Source organism: Neofelis nebulosa, chromosome 11 (genome assembly GCF_028018385.1).
Source record: "Neofelis nebulosa isolate mNeoNeb1 chromosome 11, mNeoNeb1.pri, whole genome shotgun sequence".
Taxonomy (NCBI): Eukaryota; Metazoa; Chordata; class Mammalia; order Carnivora; family Felidae; genus Neofelis; species Neofelis nebulosa.
In genome coordinates this window covers 74,055,090-74,071,128 of record NC_080792.1, presented here as the reverse complement: position 1 = coordinate 74,071,128, position 16,039 = coordinate 74,055,090, and the positions used below count along the sequence as shown (strand labels likewise).

The 16,039-nt window shown below is 41.5% G+C and overlaps 1 protein-coding gene across 11 annotated transcripts in view; it reads left to right on the top strand.

Annotated features, from left to right (window-relative positions):
- PRR14L (proline rich 14 like) overlaps positions 1-16,039 on the top strand; it is a 59,783-nt gene that overhangs the window by 27,887 nt on the left and 15,857 nt on the right. For all 11 annotated transcript variants that reach the window (XR_009250402.1, XM_058690918.1, XM_058690916.1 and 8 more), the window contains 4 exons: positions 4,338-9,525; positions 13,721-13,792; positions 14,438-14,609; positions 15,184-15,290. Coding sequence is in view for 10 of the 11 variants with exons in the window: in XM_058690918.1 (XP_058546901.1) it covers positions 4,338-9,525; positions 13,721-13,792; positions 14,438-14,609; positions 15,184-15,290 (5,539 nt within the window). In the remaining variant the exon portion in view is untranslated. The remainder of the gene's footprint in view (positions 1-4,337; positions 9,526-13,720; positions 13,793-14,437; positions 14,610-15,183; positions 15,291-16,039) is intronic.

Here is a 16,039-nt window from a genome sequence, read left to right as displayed (position 1 = left end):
TGTGTCTCCCTCTCTCTCTGCCCCTCCCCCGCTCTTGCTCTGTCTCTCTCTGTCTCAAAAATAAATAAACGTTAAAAATAAAAAAAAATTAAAAAAAAAAGAAATACTCTGTGTTTACTTCTAAGAGTTTTATAGTTTCAGCTCTTACATTTACGTCTCTGATCTACATTGAGTTAATTTTTGTGTATAAGACAGGATCCAAATTTATTCATTTGCATGTGGGTATCCAGTTACCCCAGCACCATTCACCATTTGTTAAAAAGCTGCTTTGTCAAAAATCTGTTGACTAACTATATGTGTTAGAGTTTATTTCTGGGCATTCAGTTCTAATTCTCTTGCTCTTTATGTCTGTCCTGTGCCAGGGCTAGACTGTTTCCATTACTGCAACTTTGTTTTTGAAATCAGGAAGCATGAGGGGCGCCTGGGTGGCTCAGTTGGTTAAGCGACCAACTGCAGCTCAGGTCATGATCTCGCAGTTTGTGAGTTCGAGTCCTGCTTTGGGCTCTGTGCTGACAGCTCAGAGCCTGGAGCCTGCTTCAGATTCTGTGTCTCCCTCTCTCCCTACCCCTCCCCTGCTCATGCTCTGTGTCTCTCCATCTCTCAATAATAAATAAACGTTAAAAAAATTTAGAAAAAAAAAAAAAAAAAAGGAAGCATGAGTCTCCCATCTTTGTTCTTTTTCAAGATCATTTTGGCTATTATGTGTCCCTTGGCATTTAAAAAAAAAAAAATTTAATGTTTATTTTTGAGAGAGACAGAGAGACAGAGTGAGAGCAGGGGAGGGGCAGAGAGAGAGAGGGAGACACAATCTGAAGCAGGCTCCAGGCTCCGAGCTGTCAGCACAGAGCCCGACATGGTGCTGGAACTCACAAACCGCAAGATAATGACTTGAGCCGAAGTCGGAGGCTTAACTGATTGAGCCATCCAAGTGCCCTTCCCTTGCATTTTTATTTGAGTTTCAGGATTAGTTTGTCAAATTCTGCAAACATAAACACTTTTTCAATGGTTATAAAACTACAAATCTAAGGACCTTCAGCTGAGGTAATGAAATGCCTGTGATTCTAAAATGGGCGCATACCTCACAGAATACATGTTTCACCCTCCAATATACATATGTACTTTTTTTTTTTTTATGAGCCATATTTTCTTTATCCATTCATTCATCAGTGGATATTTAGGGTTGTTTCCATGTCTCACTCTGTAAATAATGCTGCAGTGAACATGGGGGTACACATATCTTTTTAGAATAGTGATTTCATTTCTTTTCAATATATACCCAGAAGTGAAGTTGCTGGATGGGAGGATACCTAATACTTTCAACAACTTTCCTAACTTCATTCAGACAACATCTATCATTGACCTGATATGTGCCTAGGTCAGTGTTGGGTATTAGGTCCTCAGTGATCATTAAACTCCTGCTTCTTTGGGAGCCTGGGTGGCTCAGTCAGTTAAGCATCTGACACTGGATTTTAGCTCAGGTCATGATCTCATGGTTGGTGAGATCAAGCCCCACGTCAGGCTCTGCACTGACAACGTGGAACCTGCTTGGGATTCTCTCTCCCTCTCTCTCTGCCCCTCTCCTGCATTCTCTCTCTCTCTGTCAATAAATAAACGTGTAAAATAAAATGAAATGAAATTCTTTGAGATTTCAAAGTCAATGTGGTTAATTAAAAAGTAAAAGAGGGTACCTGAGTGGCTCAGTCGGTTAAGTGTCCAACTTCAGCTCAGGTCATGATCGTGCAGTTATGAGTTTGAGACCTGCATCAGGTTCTGTGGTGACAGCACAGAGCCTGCTTGGGATTCTCTTTCTCCCTTATCTCTGCCCCTGTTCCACTGTCTGTCTGTCTGTCTGTCTCTCTGTCTCTCTCTCTCACCCTCTCACCCTCTCTCCCTCTCTCCCTCTCTCAAAATAAATAAACTTAAAAAAAAAAGTCTCTACAGGGGCGCCTGGGTGGCGCAGTCGGTTAAGCGTCCGACTTCAGCCAGGTCACGATCTCACGGTCCATGAGTTCGAGCCCCGCGTCAGGCTCTGGGCTGATGGCTCAGAGCCTGGAGCCTGTTTCCGATTCTGTGTCTCCCTCTCTCTCTGTCCCTCCCCCGTTCACGCTCTGTCTCTCTCTGTCCCCAAAAATAAAATAAACGTTGAAAAAAAAAAATTAAAAAAAAAAAAAAAAAGTCTCTACATAAAAAAAAAAAAAAAAACACAAGTAAAAGAGGGGTACATGGGTGGCTCAGTTGGTTGAGCATCCGACTTCAGCTCAGGTCATGATCTCACAGTTTGTGAGTTCAAGTCCCACATCCTCTACCTGGGACTGTCTACTCTCTCTGCCTGCTCCCCCAGTCAGTCAATCAGTCAATCAGTCAAGTAAAGGAGTAAGCAGAGTATCATTTTGTTTTCAAGCAGTACACAACCCCTGTTCCCCAGCCAGCCTTCAGCATTATACCACCTGGGAAATGAGTGTTCCCCTACCTCCTCCCTAAGATTCTCAACTAAGTTGAGAACAGGTATTCTTCCAGCAGGTAAGGGCTCTGAGGGAGAATCTTGCCTTCAGGGCTTTGCACAGTGAACAGTTTGGAGAGGGAGGAGTTTTACAGCTTTCCTGAGAAGTTATAATGAAGGATTCAACTAAGATGGTGCTGGAACAGAGTAGAAAAGCCCAGAATTTACACAAATGGTTTAATGAATGCCATAGTGTCTGGAGAAGAGATACACTAAACCATTTGGGGTAAATGCAGTTAGGAATTTCTAAATAGGGTAGAATTGTCTGCTATGATGTAGAAAGTGGGCTGGTTTCAAAAAGACAAATACCATGTAGGGCATTAGGATTTTGAGACTACCTTATGTTTTTGGAATCTGTACAAACTTGTGGAATCCAATATGCATTTATCCATCAAGTATTTGCTGACTCCAAACATTTTTAAACATTGTGTCCTATCCTAGCATAGTCATTAAGTTTATCATTTTAACTATTCTCAGGTCCAGTAAGATAAGAAAGAAAGCAGAGCAAAGGAAAAGCAGTTTTTCTTTAAATGGCAGGCACTGTACCAGGTGGTGGTTTACATGTGTTATTTAATTTAATCCTCAAAGTAGCACTGAGGTAAGTGTACTTCTCCTCTTTTTCAAAGGAGGAAACAGACTCAGTGAGGTAAGTAAGATCACAGAACCCACCTGCCTTCAGAGTTGCTGTTCTTTCTCTCAGAATTGCTGCTGTCAGTATCAGTTGAGAAATGGATAAGGAAGTTCTAGGAAGACACTAGTGATAGCATTTGTTGGTTTGACCTAACTGTATTCATTTATTAATTCCACAGATTTATTGAGTGCTATTATATACCAGGTATTATGCTGGGCAATAAGGAAAGGGAGAGACCAAGATAAACATGACCCTTACGCTCATGGAGTTTATATTCTAGTGAGAATTAGTTCTTTAGGTTGAAGATTGATTTGCATTTAGCTTTATCTGTTTAGTGCAGGTATTTTGTTAACATATGTGTATGCATGCAAATATGTACATAATTTACATGTATATAACTTTGTGCTAGTTTTCTAAAAAGAGCAAGGAAGAAAATTTTTTTTGTAGTTTAACAAGTTCAGGGAACTTCATACTGCATCTTATACCTAGGATTTCAGAGAAATTCTGAACAATAAAACTTCTTTATGAATTGCATTTACATTCTTAGAAAGTTTTTTGTTTGTTTTTTAATGTTTCATAGTAGAAAGTTTTTAATTTATTGAGAAGTGGAGAGTATACTAAACCCACATGTATCTGTCACTCAGCTTCAATAATTACCAGCTCATGACCAGCTTTGTAGGGAAGCAGTTACTGTAAGTAATTTGGTTCAAAACTAATATTCAACTTATATGTTAATCTCTTTAACATAGGTTTTGTGTGTAACTGTTCTTTTTCAAAGAGGTAATTTATTCATGATTAATTTAGTATTATTCAGGTAATAAGATGGTCATTGAATAATATAAGCTATTATTGTGGGTCTTCTTTATTAATGTTTTAGAATGGAAGCTTCTTAAGACTCTGGATTACATATAAGTCTCCTTATTATAGTTAATTATCTAGGTATGTAAGTACGTTTAAATTACTAATACCAAGAGAAGGGTGTTAGTTCAAAATTATCTATTTTCTGCCAAGTACACTTATGGCCCTCTGTCATATTTTGCATAAAAGAACAAAACCAATGGTACAGTGTACTAACTTTGTAATTTGCTTTTTGAGTTGGATCTTTTTTGTCACTGTTGGTTGCATGATTAAATTCATGAAAGTATAGCACACGGTTTTGTTTTTTTTATGATTGCATACTTATTTGGATTTATTTCTCTTGGGCAGAAGGAAATGTACAAATTACAACTGGAACTCTGCTTATATCTACTGAAGAAGTACAAGGTATGAAGGTCAATGGGACTAAGACGGATTATAATGAAGGACACAAGAATGGCAATGTGAGTAAAGGTCTCTCAGCTGGGTGCAGCGAATACCCAGAAGTAGACAAAACCATGACCAGTGGTGAGGTTTCAGAAACCAGCACATTAGTTTCCCTAGAGCCTTTAATCTTTGTGGACCCTGGATTAACAGAAGCATCTTCTAAAGAAAAAGAATGTGAAGAATTAAAAACTTGTCCTTCTTGGTTGTCATTATTACCAGGGAACAGTGCCATTTCCAAAGTGGACAGTGAGAAGGAAGAGTTGTCTAAGTTAAACCTTGTCTGTGAAGCAGATGACAATCACCAACAGATTCTCGGCCACCATAATGAAAACCACAGTTTTGCCCATGGCAGTCCCAGGGCCACAAGAAATGTAGTTTGTGTAGAACCCTTAGAAGAAAATTCTGACATTTCATATTTCTCATCAAGTTTGTCTGGTCCAGAATCCAGAACAACATCCTTAGAAACATGTGGTTTTGATGGCTTGCTGAAGGGATCTGCTAAGAAGACAGACAATTCCTGTTTTGATGGGGGTGATCAAAGCAAGAACTTGGCTACTAGAAGAGAAAATGAACAGTTTTTGAACCTTAGGAGTGAAAGAGGGGAACGCTTTCTTGTTAATGCCAGGCAACCAGAAGAGGATGCTAATGGTCATTGTCCTGGTGAAAAAGAGACTGTTACCTCCCCAAAAGTGAATATTCATGGTAACTGTTGCGTTCAAGACAGTATCCATACAGACAGCCCTGTTTCTTTAGTGCCCAATTCTTTCACCGAAGCCACGGAAGTAACGTTAAAAAAAAATGACTTAAAAATCACTTTAGACACTCAAGGTAGCTTGACAAACCATGAGGACCATAGAGGAACTTCTACAGATATGAGCCATCCAGGCAGACACTCTGAAGAGAACAGTTTTTCCTCCTTAATGCAGATTGAAGAGCCAGAACAGACAACCACTATAGAGCCCAATATGGTAACTGAAAAGATTTACAGTAAAGACTCTAACTCCTTAGTCTGCACCCAGAAAAATCTGGAAGGCAACACCCCGTTAAATGAAGCATCACGTAATGAATTTCTGAATGAAAGGAAATCCCTTGTGAGTTTAATGCCAGAGGACCAGATAAGTCCTATGAATGAGGTGTCAAAACCCAAGAAAGATACTGCTCAGTTACCACTATCCCTAGAACTTGATTACAGACCTGAGTCAGAACAAGCTGTACAGACCTCACTGGACGATAGTTCACATTTAGATGAGCAGAGCACTGCCTGTGAGATGAATGAACTTCCTCGTACCAATGAACTGGTTATAAACAAAATAGAAAGTGAATGTGCTTTAAATCAAGTGCCGCTTAATTCTCAAGACCATGCAAAGTTGTCAGCTAACAAAGAGATGCCTTTAGCAACAAGCGAGGATTCCCAACAGAGCCATCACCCTCCATTAGAGGATGGAGCAGATGTCACTGCTGATACCCAGACCATTCCCATCAAAACAAAAATGAAAGACATCTCTCCATCAGGTGACAAAACCTGTGGTGCCTCTTCAAACAATCCCACCTTAAACATCAAACCAGGAAGCCTAGAAAGAAAAGACAAGATGGCTGATTCAGGAATAGTACATCTACATTCCAGCCTTCTCTCAAGAAAGAAAGAATCAGCAATCTTGCCTCAAGAGGTCTCTGCTATGGAATGTCAAAGTGTTCAATCTCAGGATCTCTCTAGCTCTCATTGTGTAAATAAAAATGCACGAGAAAAGAGCATGTGTTCTGTTTGTGCTGCGTTTGAGTCCAGCAGAATCATCCTAGAAGTTGAGAACTCTTTAATAACCAAGTGTGAAGATGCATTTCAGCACAGCAGTGACCACTCCCAAAGAAGAGAAGTCTGCACGGAAAGTAGCACCCATAAAGTGGGTTACACATCAGAAGAAAGTGAACTTGCTAGGGGAGAAACTAAAGGCAGCCTCCCAGGAAATCAGATCAGAAACGATACACCAGTAGGCATGTTAAGTAGTGAAGCTTCAGACAAAACCATTCCCACCACCAGTCACACCCAGCCCCGTGAGGAAAGTCTGAAAGCAAAGGAATGGGATGTACCTAAAGAGACCGTGTTTTGCAAGTATAACATCTCTGACTGTTCCACACCAGAACTAAATTTATCTGCAAACATTCCAAGCCCTGAAAAATTTTTGGACCAGTCTCCTACTATTATGTTCTCCAGTTTCAAAACCATGAGCCAAGCAGTTGAAACTCTTGATCAAAAAGGAGATAAAGTTCTTGACTGCCAGAGTAACCAAAACAGACCAGATGAATGCAGAAGTGAAGATAAACCAGCTAAGCAGACACTACATGGTGATGAGAGGGAGACTGTTACAGAACCTAACAGAGAGATAAGCAACAATCAAAAGGATCTGTTAGTTGGTTCAGGCAGTAACAACCCTTTGTCTGGTGGTAGTTCAAAGAAAGGCAATTTGAAAGGAGACGATGGACATATTTCTGGTTGTGAGGAGTCCACAGATGGCATGGTAGACACTGTCTACACAGACTGTGGTAATAAGTCTACAGAAAGCATGTTGGACTTACAGACATCTAGTACCCTTGATGGTGGTGCAGGACAAGATGGACTGACGTTACAGGATACCTCAGTGAGTACTCTGCCTCATAGAGGAGAACTGAATGCTGCATTTATCAGAATGATTGACCAGGACTCAGATTTTCCAGATGCTACTTCCTCTAAAGTGGAGTCTCTGGAAATGAAAAAATCATGTGAAGAGAAAGTATGCAGATCATTAAAAGATTGTGAAGTGGAAGTGTGTCCAGACTCTTGTGCCAGTGAGATAGAGTCTGTTGCAGATCATGAATCAAATACAAAAATATTTGATGGTATAAATGTGTCCTTAGATAATACTTATCATGAAGAGCAAGTTAAAGAAGCATCCCTGAGAGAAACACAAGGAATGATTGAAGGATCAAGACTGGAAATAAATTCTGAGTTTGACAAGGAAAATACGTTTGGAATTTCCTCAGAAGAGTTACTGTCTTCTGGATGCCCGGATGAGAGCCCTGTTCCCATAGGGAGCCTGAAATCCATTGAGACAATGCCTTTGTATCTGTTTTCTCAAGAAAATTCAGAAAGTAATGTTAATAGTGGAGAAACTGAGCTGAAAAAACCTTTTAAACCAAAAGATGGTAAAATCCTTTGTGAAAACATAGAGCACCGCACAGTCCTGCTTGAGACAAAGGAAGGAGCGCCAGGGGATGGGAGTAATTCTAGTGAAGGACTCAGAATAGACAGCAGTATGCAAAATTTGCCTTTGACAATGGAAACAGAAACTAAGTTGAAAGGAGAAGAAACTGAAGCACATCAGAGGGGACCCCTGGGTTACTTAACTGTCAGTGAAGAGTCTGAGAAGATGATCACCAGAGAAGCTGGTAATAATAAAGGGAGAGAGATTTCTCAGACCCACTCTAAATCCCAGAGGATGCTTGGTGATACTGAAGAGCTACAAATCCAGAGGGCTTTGGACTACATGTTGCAGAATGAAGAGGAATATCTACATCAAAAAGACGCACACAGGATATTGGAACAATGTGCATCATCTAATGTGTTGTCAGATGAAGTGCAAGATAAGAACCAAACTAAGGATTGCAAAGGTGAGTCCACCATGATGAAGGAAATCACTCTAGCAAAGCTAGCCAAGGGCAGCACTGCTGCACAGTTTCAGAAGCTGGAAAATCCAAAGGAGGAAAGCTTGTGCCATCCATTAAAAACAGACATGGTGTCATACACAGATCCTTGCCTGTGTGGTGCCCTTCAGAAAGCACAAAACCCCAACTCTGCTGGATGTGATGAAATACACGGTGCCTTTGGGAACACTTCATATCAGAAAAGAGTGCTTCCCTTAAAGAAGCAGCCCCATCGAACATGTAAGAAAGTTTCCTATCAGGAGCAAGTCAACATTGGGAAAAAAATAAGTAAAATCAGAAGTTCTGCCTTTTTAAAGAGTTCCTCTGAAACCATTCCCACAAAAGCACACAGATTTCTCAGTTCATGTGCTATGTCTGCACCCGCACAATTGGAACCTGAAACAGTACCAACCAGGAGCTTAATGAGCCACATACCAAAGCAGAAGGTGACTCCGTGCCATTCCTTGAGGAGCCTGAATGTTAGGAAGCCTACCAAAGAATCAGCCTTACTAAACAAGCTGTCCATTCTTGCCTCCAGACTGGTCCCCGCCACAAAGACCCAGAAACTAAGATATCGGCGATGTTCCTCTGAACTTCTTCCAGTGGCTAAAAGCTACAAGCGGCTCAGATACAAAAGGTTTCTGGATGGATTTTCATACAATACAATGCAGCTGAATCCATATTTGGCATCTAGTGGATGGGATAAGAGACCTAACAGTAAGCCCTTGACACTTTATTCGCTCGAAGCCATCAAAATGAGCTTCATAGATTTGAGCAACAAGGTGCCATCACTGCTGTTTGGTTCCGAAATTTTCCCGATGTCTTTTCACATGAAATCGGGCTCTGAGTGCATGACTGAGTCCCCAAGGACTTTTCCTGAGCACTGTGCTCCAGCCAGGCTCGCCTTAGGAGAGGCCCCTAGGTGCCTGTCTCAACCTCCCAAATGGACCTTTTCTTTCTTCTTATCCCACAGTTGCCCTGGGATGGCCACATTCAGGGAAGACACTGGCCCCCATGGTCAGGCATATGCCCAGGCTCCTTCACAGCCTCCAGGTCCTCTCCAAGACTATGGAGGCACCGCCATAGTCCAGACCAGAGCAGGCTGCTCTGTCCTTGGCCTTCACACACTTCTAGCACTTTGTTCTCCTGGATGTTACCGAATCTGGACAAAAAAACGGAGCTTCTCCAGTCACATGCCTACAATGCAGAGGCTCTTCATGACCCAGTTTACACAAGGCTTAAAGGGGTTAAGATCTCCAGCCTCCATAGCAGACAAGGTCTTCTGTTCTCTGCCCTACTCGGTGGGCCGAGTGCTATCCATTTGGAGCCAGCATGGGCCTTCTACCTGCCCTTTTGAAATCTCTACTTTTCATTCCACTCACAGCAAGAGGCAGCCAACTCTGAGCACCACAAACAGGTAAAATCCATCTCCTGTTCTTTGCAAATGTCCCATGTTTGCTTTCCAACCTCTGAGGAAAGTTGAGGGCTGGAAATGCAAGGCTATTTAGAGTCTCCGTGCCTATATTTTCTGTTTTCTGTGCCAAATCTATGCTGAGAAAATGTAGCCATAGTTCTTAAGCATAGACCCCTCTAGTTTTCCTGCAGGATCTACCCCTGTATTTTTACCATTCTTTGTTCTGTCCAATTCATTCTGCAAACTATCAAATCTTTTGACTCTCTGCTTTTCTATCCTTGCCCCCACCTTGCAAAAAACAAATACCATTACAAGTTAGAAGACTTGCAAGTAGTGACAAATAATGGCTTATGATACCTTGTTCATAAAATATACAGTCAGCACCTAATTGAGTATTTTGTGTATAACTAGGGCACAGAATAAGTACTTTTTAAGTAAATAAAGTAATTATGTAGGTATCACCAAATCTAGTTCCTGAACCTCTGGATTTCTCTTTAGAGCAGAAAGGCTTCAAAGATTGGCATTTTCATACTATAGTTGTACAATTTGTAGAATTTTAAGTGAACGGGAAAAGAGTGGTTTGACCACTTAGAATAGTTGAAAATGATTTCAATATCATTTTACCTTCTTATTAGAAATAATAGGAAAAAAATTATTGAATTATATCCCTAAAAATCTGCTTTAGACATGATAGATAAATCTTCCTGTTTGTAATCCCTCGAATAAACAGAAACTTAATTTTTTTTTTTTAAATTGGCCCTTATCATTGCTATAGTTTAAAAATTCAACACCCACCAAGCCTCAAAATTCCAAACAGCCTGGGAGAGGCCTTGTTCTTTGTATATCGGTGCAATCTCTTATGTAGAGTCATTCTCTGTCACTATAAAGCTGTCTGGCACATATTGGAAAGTTCCTTGAGCATCTTAGCAGAAACCTAAGTAAATAAAAAGGTTTCAGAAAAACACCCCAGAACCTCAACATGGCTGATTGAAATTGAAAGACTAATGCTACTATAAGTACCTATCTTATAGTTAACAGAAAAATGTTCTTATAATGCAGCCACAAAAAAAATACATTAGAATGAATCAAATTGTTTTAAATGATGGTATACTGCTTTTATTTTGTCTAGTTTGTCAGTATGCCTCTATACTCTCATAAACACTCTCTGGTCAGTGTGTGACATGCAGCTTTAAATCATGTTACCTTCTTTAAACTATGTTCATGCAGGGGCACCTGGGTGGCTCAGTAGGTTGAGCATCCTACTTCGGCTCAGGTCATGATCTCACAGCTTGTGAGTTCAAGCCCCATGTCGGGCTCTGTGCTGACAGCTCAGAGCCTGGAGGCTGCTTCAGATTCTGTGTCTCCCTCTCTCTCTGCCCCTGACCCATTTGCAGTCTGTCTCTGTCTCTCTCAAAAATAAACAAACATTAAAAAAAATTTTTTTAACTATGTTCATGCCTGAGGTTAGAGTACAGACTAGTTCTTCATTTCACCCTGTGAAAATGTGTGGCCCTTTGGCTCTTTCTTCCTTGAGAACTCTTTCCCTCCTGACTTTTGTGTATTCCAGTGTGGAATATATTCTCTCCCCCTTCCTATTTCTAGTATTTTTATTTATTTTTATTTTATTTATTTTATTTTAATTTTTATTTTAATGGAAGCGTTTGTAGGGACTTTTCCTTCTTGTTGGCTCTAGAAGTGCCTTAACATTATATACCTTGGCTTTGAGTTTAGAACTTTGCTTTTATTTTATTTTATTTTTTAATTTTTTTAACGTTTACTTATTTTTGAGACAGAGAGAGACAGAGCATGAACGGGGGAGGGGCAGAGAGAGAGGAAGACACAGAATCGGAAGCAGGCTCCAGGCTCTGAGCCATCAGCCCAGAGCCTGACGCGGGGCTCGAACTCACGGACCGCGAGATCGTGACCTGAGCTGAAGTCGGACGCTTAACCGACTGAGCCACCCAGGCGCCCCGTGAACTTTGCTGCTTTTAAACACATTTAGAAATGTTACACATGATACGGGTACCTGCGTGTCTCAGTCGGTTAAGCACCCAACTCTTGACTTCAGCTCAGATCATGATCTCATGGTTCATGAGTTCAAGCTCCACATCGGGCTCTGTGCTAATTTATGTTTCCATAGATTTGGCGGGGGGGGGGGGGGGTTGGGGAACAAGTGAACGAGAGAAAGAATCCTAGGAGGGGCAGAGGGAAGAACGGAGGGGGAGAAAGAGAGAGGAATGGAGCTCACCCAAAGCGGGCTCTTATTTTACGTGAAGCAGGGCTCGTGCTCACCAAATTGGGGCCCAGATTCACCCAAAGCAGGGCTCAAGCTTACCCGATGTGGGACTCAAACTCACGAACCATGAAATCATGACCTGAGCCGAAATCAGATGCTTAACGGCTGAGCCACCCAGGTGCCCTCCATAGAATTTTTTTTAAGGTTTTATATATTTAAGTAACCTATACCCAACATGGGGCTCCAACTCAAGGACCCTAAGATCAAGAGTCGCATGCTCTACCAACAAAGGCAGCCAAGCGCCCCCCCAATAGAATTTTCTTATTTGGACCTTCAGCACTCTATAATATAGGTTGAACTGGCCTCCTTTTTGCTGCTTTTATAGATGAGGAGCCTAAGACACATGGCTTTTTCTAACCCGGATCACTCAACTGGTTAGTATTTCAGCTGAGCTTGATCTAGACCCAGGGTCTCCTGATTGCTGATTTGGTCAGCTGCTTTTTCAGTGTACCATCCCGCCTCTTTCCTTTTTTTTTTTTTTTTTTTTTTTTTTTTTTTAATTTATTTTTGGGACAGAGAGAGACAGAGCATGAACGGGGGAGGGGCAGAGAGAGAGGGAGACACAGAATCGGAAACAGGCTCCAGACTCCGAGCCATCAGCCCAGAGCCTGACGCGGGGCTCGAACTCACGGACCGCGAGATCGTGACCTGGCTGAAGTCGGACACTTAACCGACTGCGCCATCCAGGCGCCCCGAACTTGGCTTTAAAGAAAAGAGTTTTGGGGCTGCTGGGTGGCTCAGTCGGCTAAGCGTCTGACTCTTGATTTCAGTTCAGATCATAATCTCACTGTTCATGAGTTTGAGTCCCACATCAGCCTCTGCCCTGACAGCACAGATCCTGTTTGGGATTGACTCCCTCTCTCTCTGCTCCTCCCCCACCCCCGCTTACTCCCATGCTCTCAAAATAAACTTTATTTTTTTTTTTATTTATTTTTTTTTTTTATTTTTTTTTTTTTCCAACGTTTTTAATTTATTTTTGGGACAGAGAGAGACAGAGCATGAACGGGGGAGGAGCAGAGAGAGAGGGAGACACAGAATCGGAAACAGGCTCCAGGCTCCGAGCCATCAGCCCAGAGCCCGACGCGGGGCTCGAACTCACGGACCGCGAGATCGTGACCTGGCTGAAGTCGGACGCTTAACCGACTGCGCCACCCAGGCGCCCCTCAAAATAAACTTTAAAAAAAAAAGTTTCTTCTGTAAGGATATAGAAGTTAGACTTTATGTTAATGGTATTAACATAGAGATGAATAATACAAGATTTTTTTAGCTGTAAATTATTTTTTTTTTAATCTCTAATTTATGTATTCAACAACTTCATTAGAAGATATAAGACTCCAAGTCATTCTTATTCCCTCCTGTTACTGTCCTTTCTTTATTTCTCTCTCTACCTTCTTTTTAAGTTAGAAAATAATTAAGGTAAGTTAGAAAATAATCTTCCTGTCAGCCTGCCTCCATTCCAGTGATGGGCACGTAAATGTAATTCTCATCACTGGGGGGCGCCTGGGTGGCTCGTCGGTTAAGTGTCCGACTTCGGCTCAGGTCATGATCTCACGGTCCGTGAGTTCGAGCCCCGCATCAGGCTCTGTGCTGACAGCTCAGAGCCTGGAGCCTGTTTCAGATTCTGTGTCTCCCTCTCTCTGACCCTCCCCTGTTCATGCTCTGTCTCTCTCTGTCTCAAAAATAAATAAACGTTAAAAAAAAAAAAAATTTAATTCTCATCACTGGGATGGGGGTGGGGGGTGGGCTTCTTTCTGAGTGAATGACATTTCTTATCTTCCTAGGGCCTAATCAAGCATCATGTGCCGTCAATGGCATCAAAACCTTTTGAGTACCCCCAATGGCATCAAAACTTTCCTGTTGTTCTACTGCCCTAATTGCTTCTGTACTTTTGCTTCACTTCAGCCACACCATGTTACCGTATGTGCCTCTTCCAGGCATGGAAGCTACTTATAACACCAATGGCAGTCAGATGAGGTAAGCCTGCAGCAGTGCCTGGAACATAAGGGCTTGCAGTGTGTGTGTGTGTGTGAGAGAGAGAGAGAGGAAAGTGAATGTGCAAGCGAGCACAGCACCTGAGAGAGCACACGAGCTGATGGCATGGGTCTGGTGTAGCATGATTCTGATGTCTTGTTCTCCTAAACCTGGTCCAAGATTCAGGCATGTTTTATAAGTATTAACTAAGAATATGTAATCAATACTAGCTATTGAAAAAAAAAAAAAAGACAAAAAAACTAGTCAGCTCATTGTACTACAAGTTCCCTCTCAAGCTATTTCTTAATCATGCAACCGACTTCATTGTCTGGATGGGATTGATCTCATCTGAGCACAGTTCATTGTTCAGTTCACTAAATGTCTTTTTCTTCCAAAAAGTCTGTCCTTTTATATTTTTCCTTATAAAACGCTCCATACCAATGAAATTGATTGCATTCTTGGAAGTTTTTACATATGTAGACACAGGAGGTGTCCAGAAGGAACTAGAAAACAGGTTGACTGGAAATGTCATTGCTGAAAAAGGGAAGATCTTCAACCTTAGTCTGATGTTAAGAAGTTGAATGTGCCAAGATAGAAAGTGAAACCCATCTCATATTTTCTTCTCTGTTTTTCTGTCCATGGTGCTAGACTAGAGCCTCCGTTCCCTGCCTTGGTACCAAAGTCTTGCTTAGTAACAGACTCAGCTGTCACCAAGCTCCTGCTTTCAGCCTCCGAGTTCCCGGTTCCTGGATTTGATGAGCTAGATGATGTGGCAGCAGCATGCCCCCATCCACAGAGCAGCCCTCCAGAACAGAAGGAGGTAAATGTAAAGTGCTGATGGAGTTGTGAGTGCTACTGGGCACGTCCACTGAGGACTACAGATCACATGATTGGTACACAGGCCTCTGAGTGTCTTTCCTTATCACCGTTAGCTTCAGCTGAGTGCTGAAGATTACCAAGGCAGGAGTTTTTCTCCTTAGCCACCAAAGCTACACTGGGTCTCTTAATCTGCATTGTTTTCCAGATCCTTTTTTCTTGATGATAACATTTAACAGGGTTTAGAGAGTGAGTTGGACCAACGAGGTGCTTCATGCATTCAAAAATGAGTGAACAATGATGTTCTTCAATTTTGCAAACTGTCTCTGTCTCCAGCAGTTGATAGACTTTCATATTGCTAATCTAAATATCTGAGCTGAATGGGTGATTCTCTTCCAATAGTATAAGGGAGCAGTTGTTGAAAACACTGTTAGCGGGAGTAAGGGGAGCTTTGTCATCAACTACTTACTAGAGCCATCTATAAACTGAGGAAGTAAAATCTTGAGTGTCAAAAGAGACTTCATGTATTTTGAATGTCTTATAACTTGACCGTCTTTCTTCTTAACCCTTAAAAATAGGCCGAGCCAGAGAAGAGGCCAAAAAAAGTCTCACAGATTCGTATCCGGAAAACCATTCCTAAACCAGACCCTAATCTTACCCCCATGGGCCTTCCTCGACCCAAAAGGTGAGTTCCTTCTCTAATACACATAGGTTCACATTTTTGGAAAATTGTTTGGCACAATATAATGAGCTTTTAAATAATTATATACTCTGAGCTATTTATCATACTTCTAGGAAGTTATCCAAAAGAATTAATTGGTAATGTGGCCAGAGGTTTATGTGCCAGGGATTTTGTAATGCATTCTTAATCATTTTTATCAAGCTCACTATGCCAGATATTATGCTGTCCCTTCACATACATAGTCTGGTCATCCCCCAGTGGTGTTGGGAGGTAAGCACTATTGTCACCCCCAAGTTTTGATGAGGGTGCTGAGGCTGAGTGGTTATGACACCTGTGTTAGGCCATGTATCAGTCATGGCACAGGTGGTTTCTGTCTCACACAGGTTTTACCTGACCCCACAGCCCAAGCTCACAGCATTCTATATGCAAAGTTGAGGAGGGACCTAAAGGTCATGAGGGAAAGAAGTTAAATTTCTTTCTTTCTTTCTTTCTTTCTCTTTCTTTCTTTCTTTCTTTCTTTCTTTCTTTCTTTCTTTCTTTCTTTCCTTCCTTCCTTCCTTCCTTCCTTCCTTCCTTCCTTCCTTCCTTCCTAAAATGCCAAATCCATGCTATGGTCTATATCATGACCTTTAAAAACTTGGCTTCTAAAGATTTTTTTTTTAATTTTTTTAGTATTTGTTTATTTTTGACAGAGAGAGACAGAGCATGAGTGGGGGAGGGGCAGAGAGAGAGGGAGACACAGAATCCGAAGC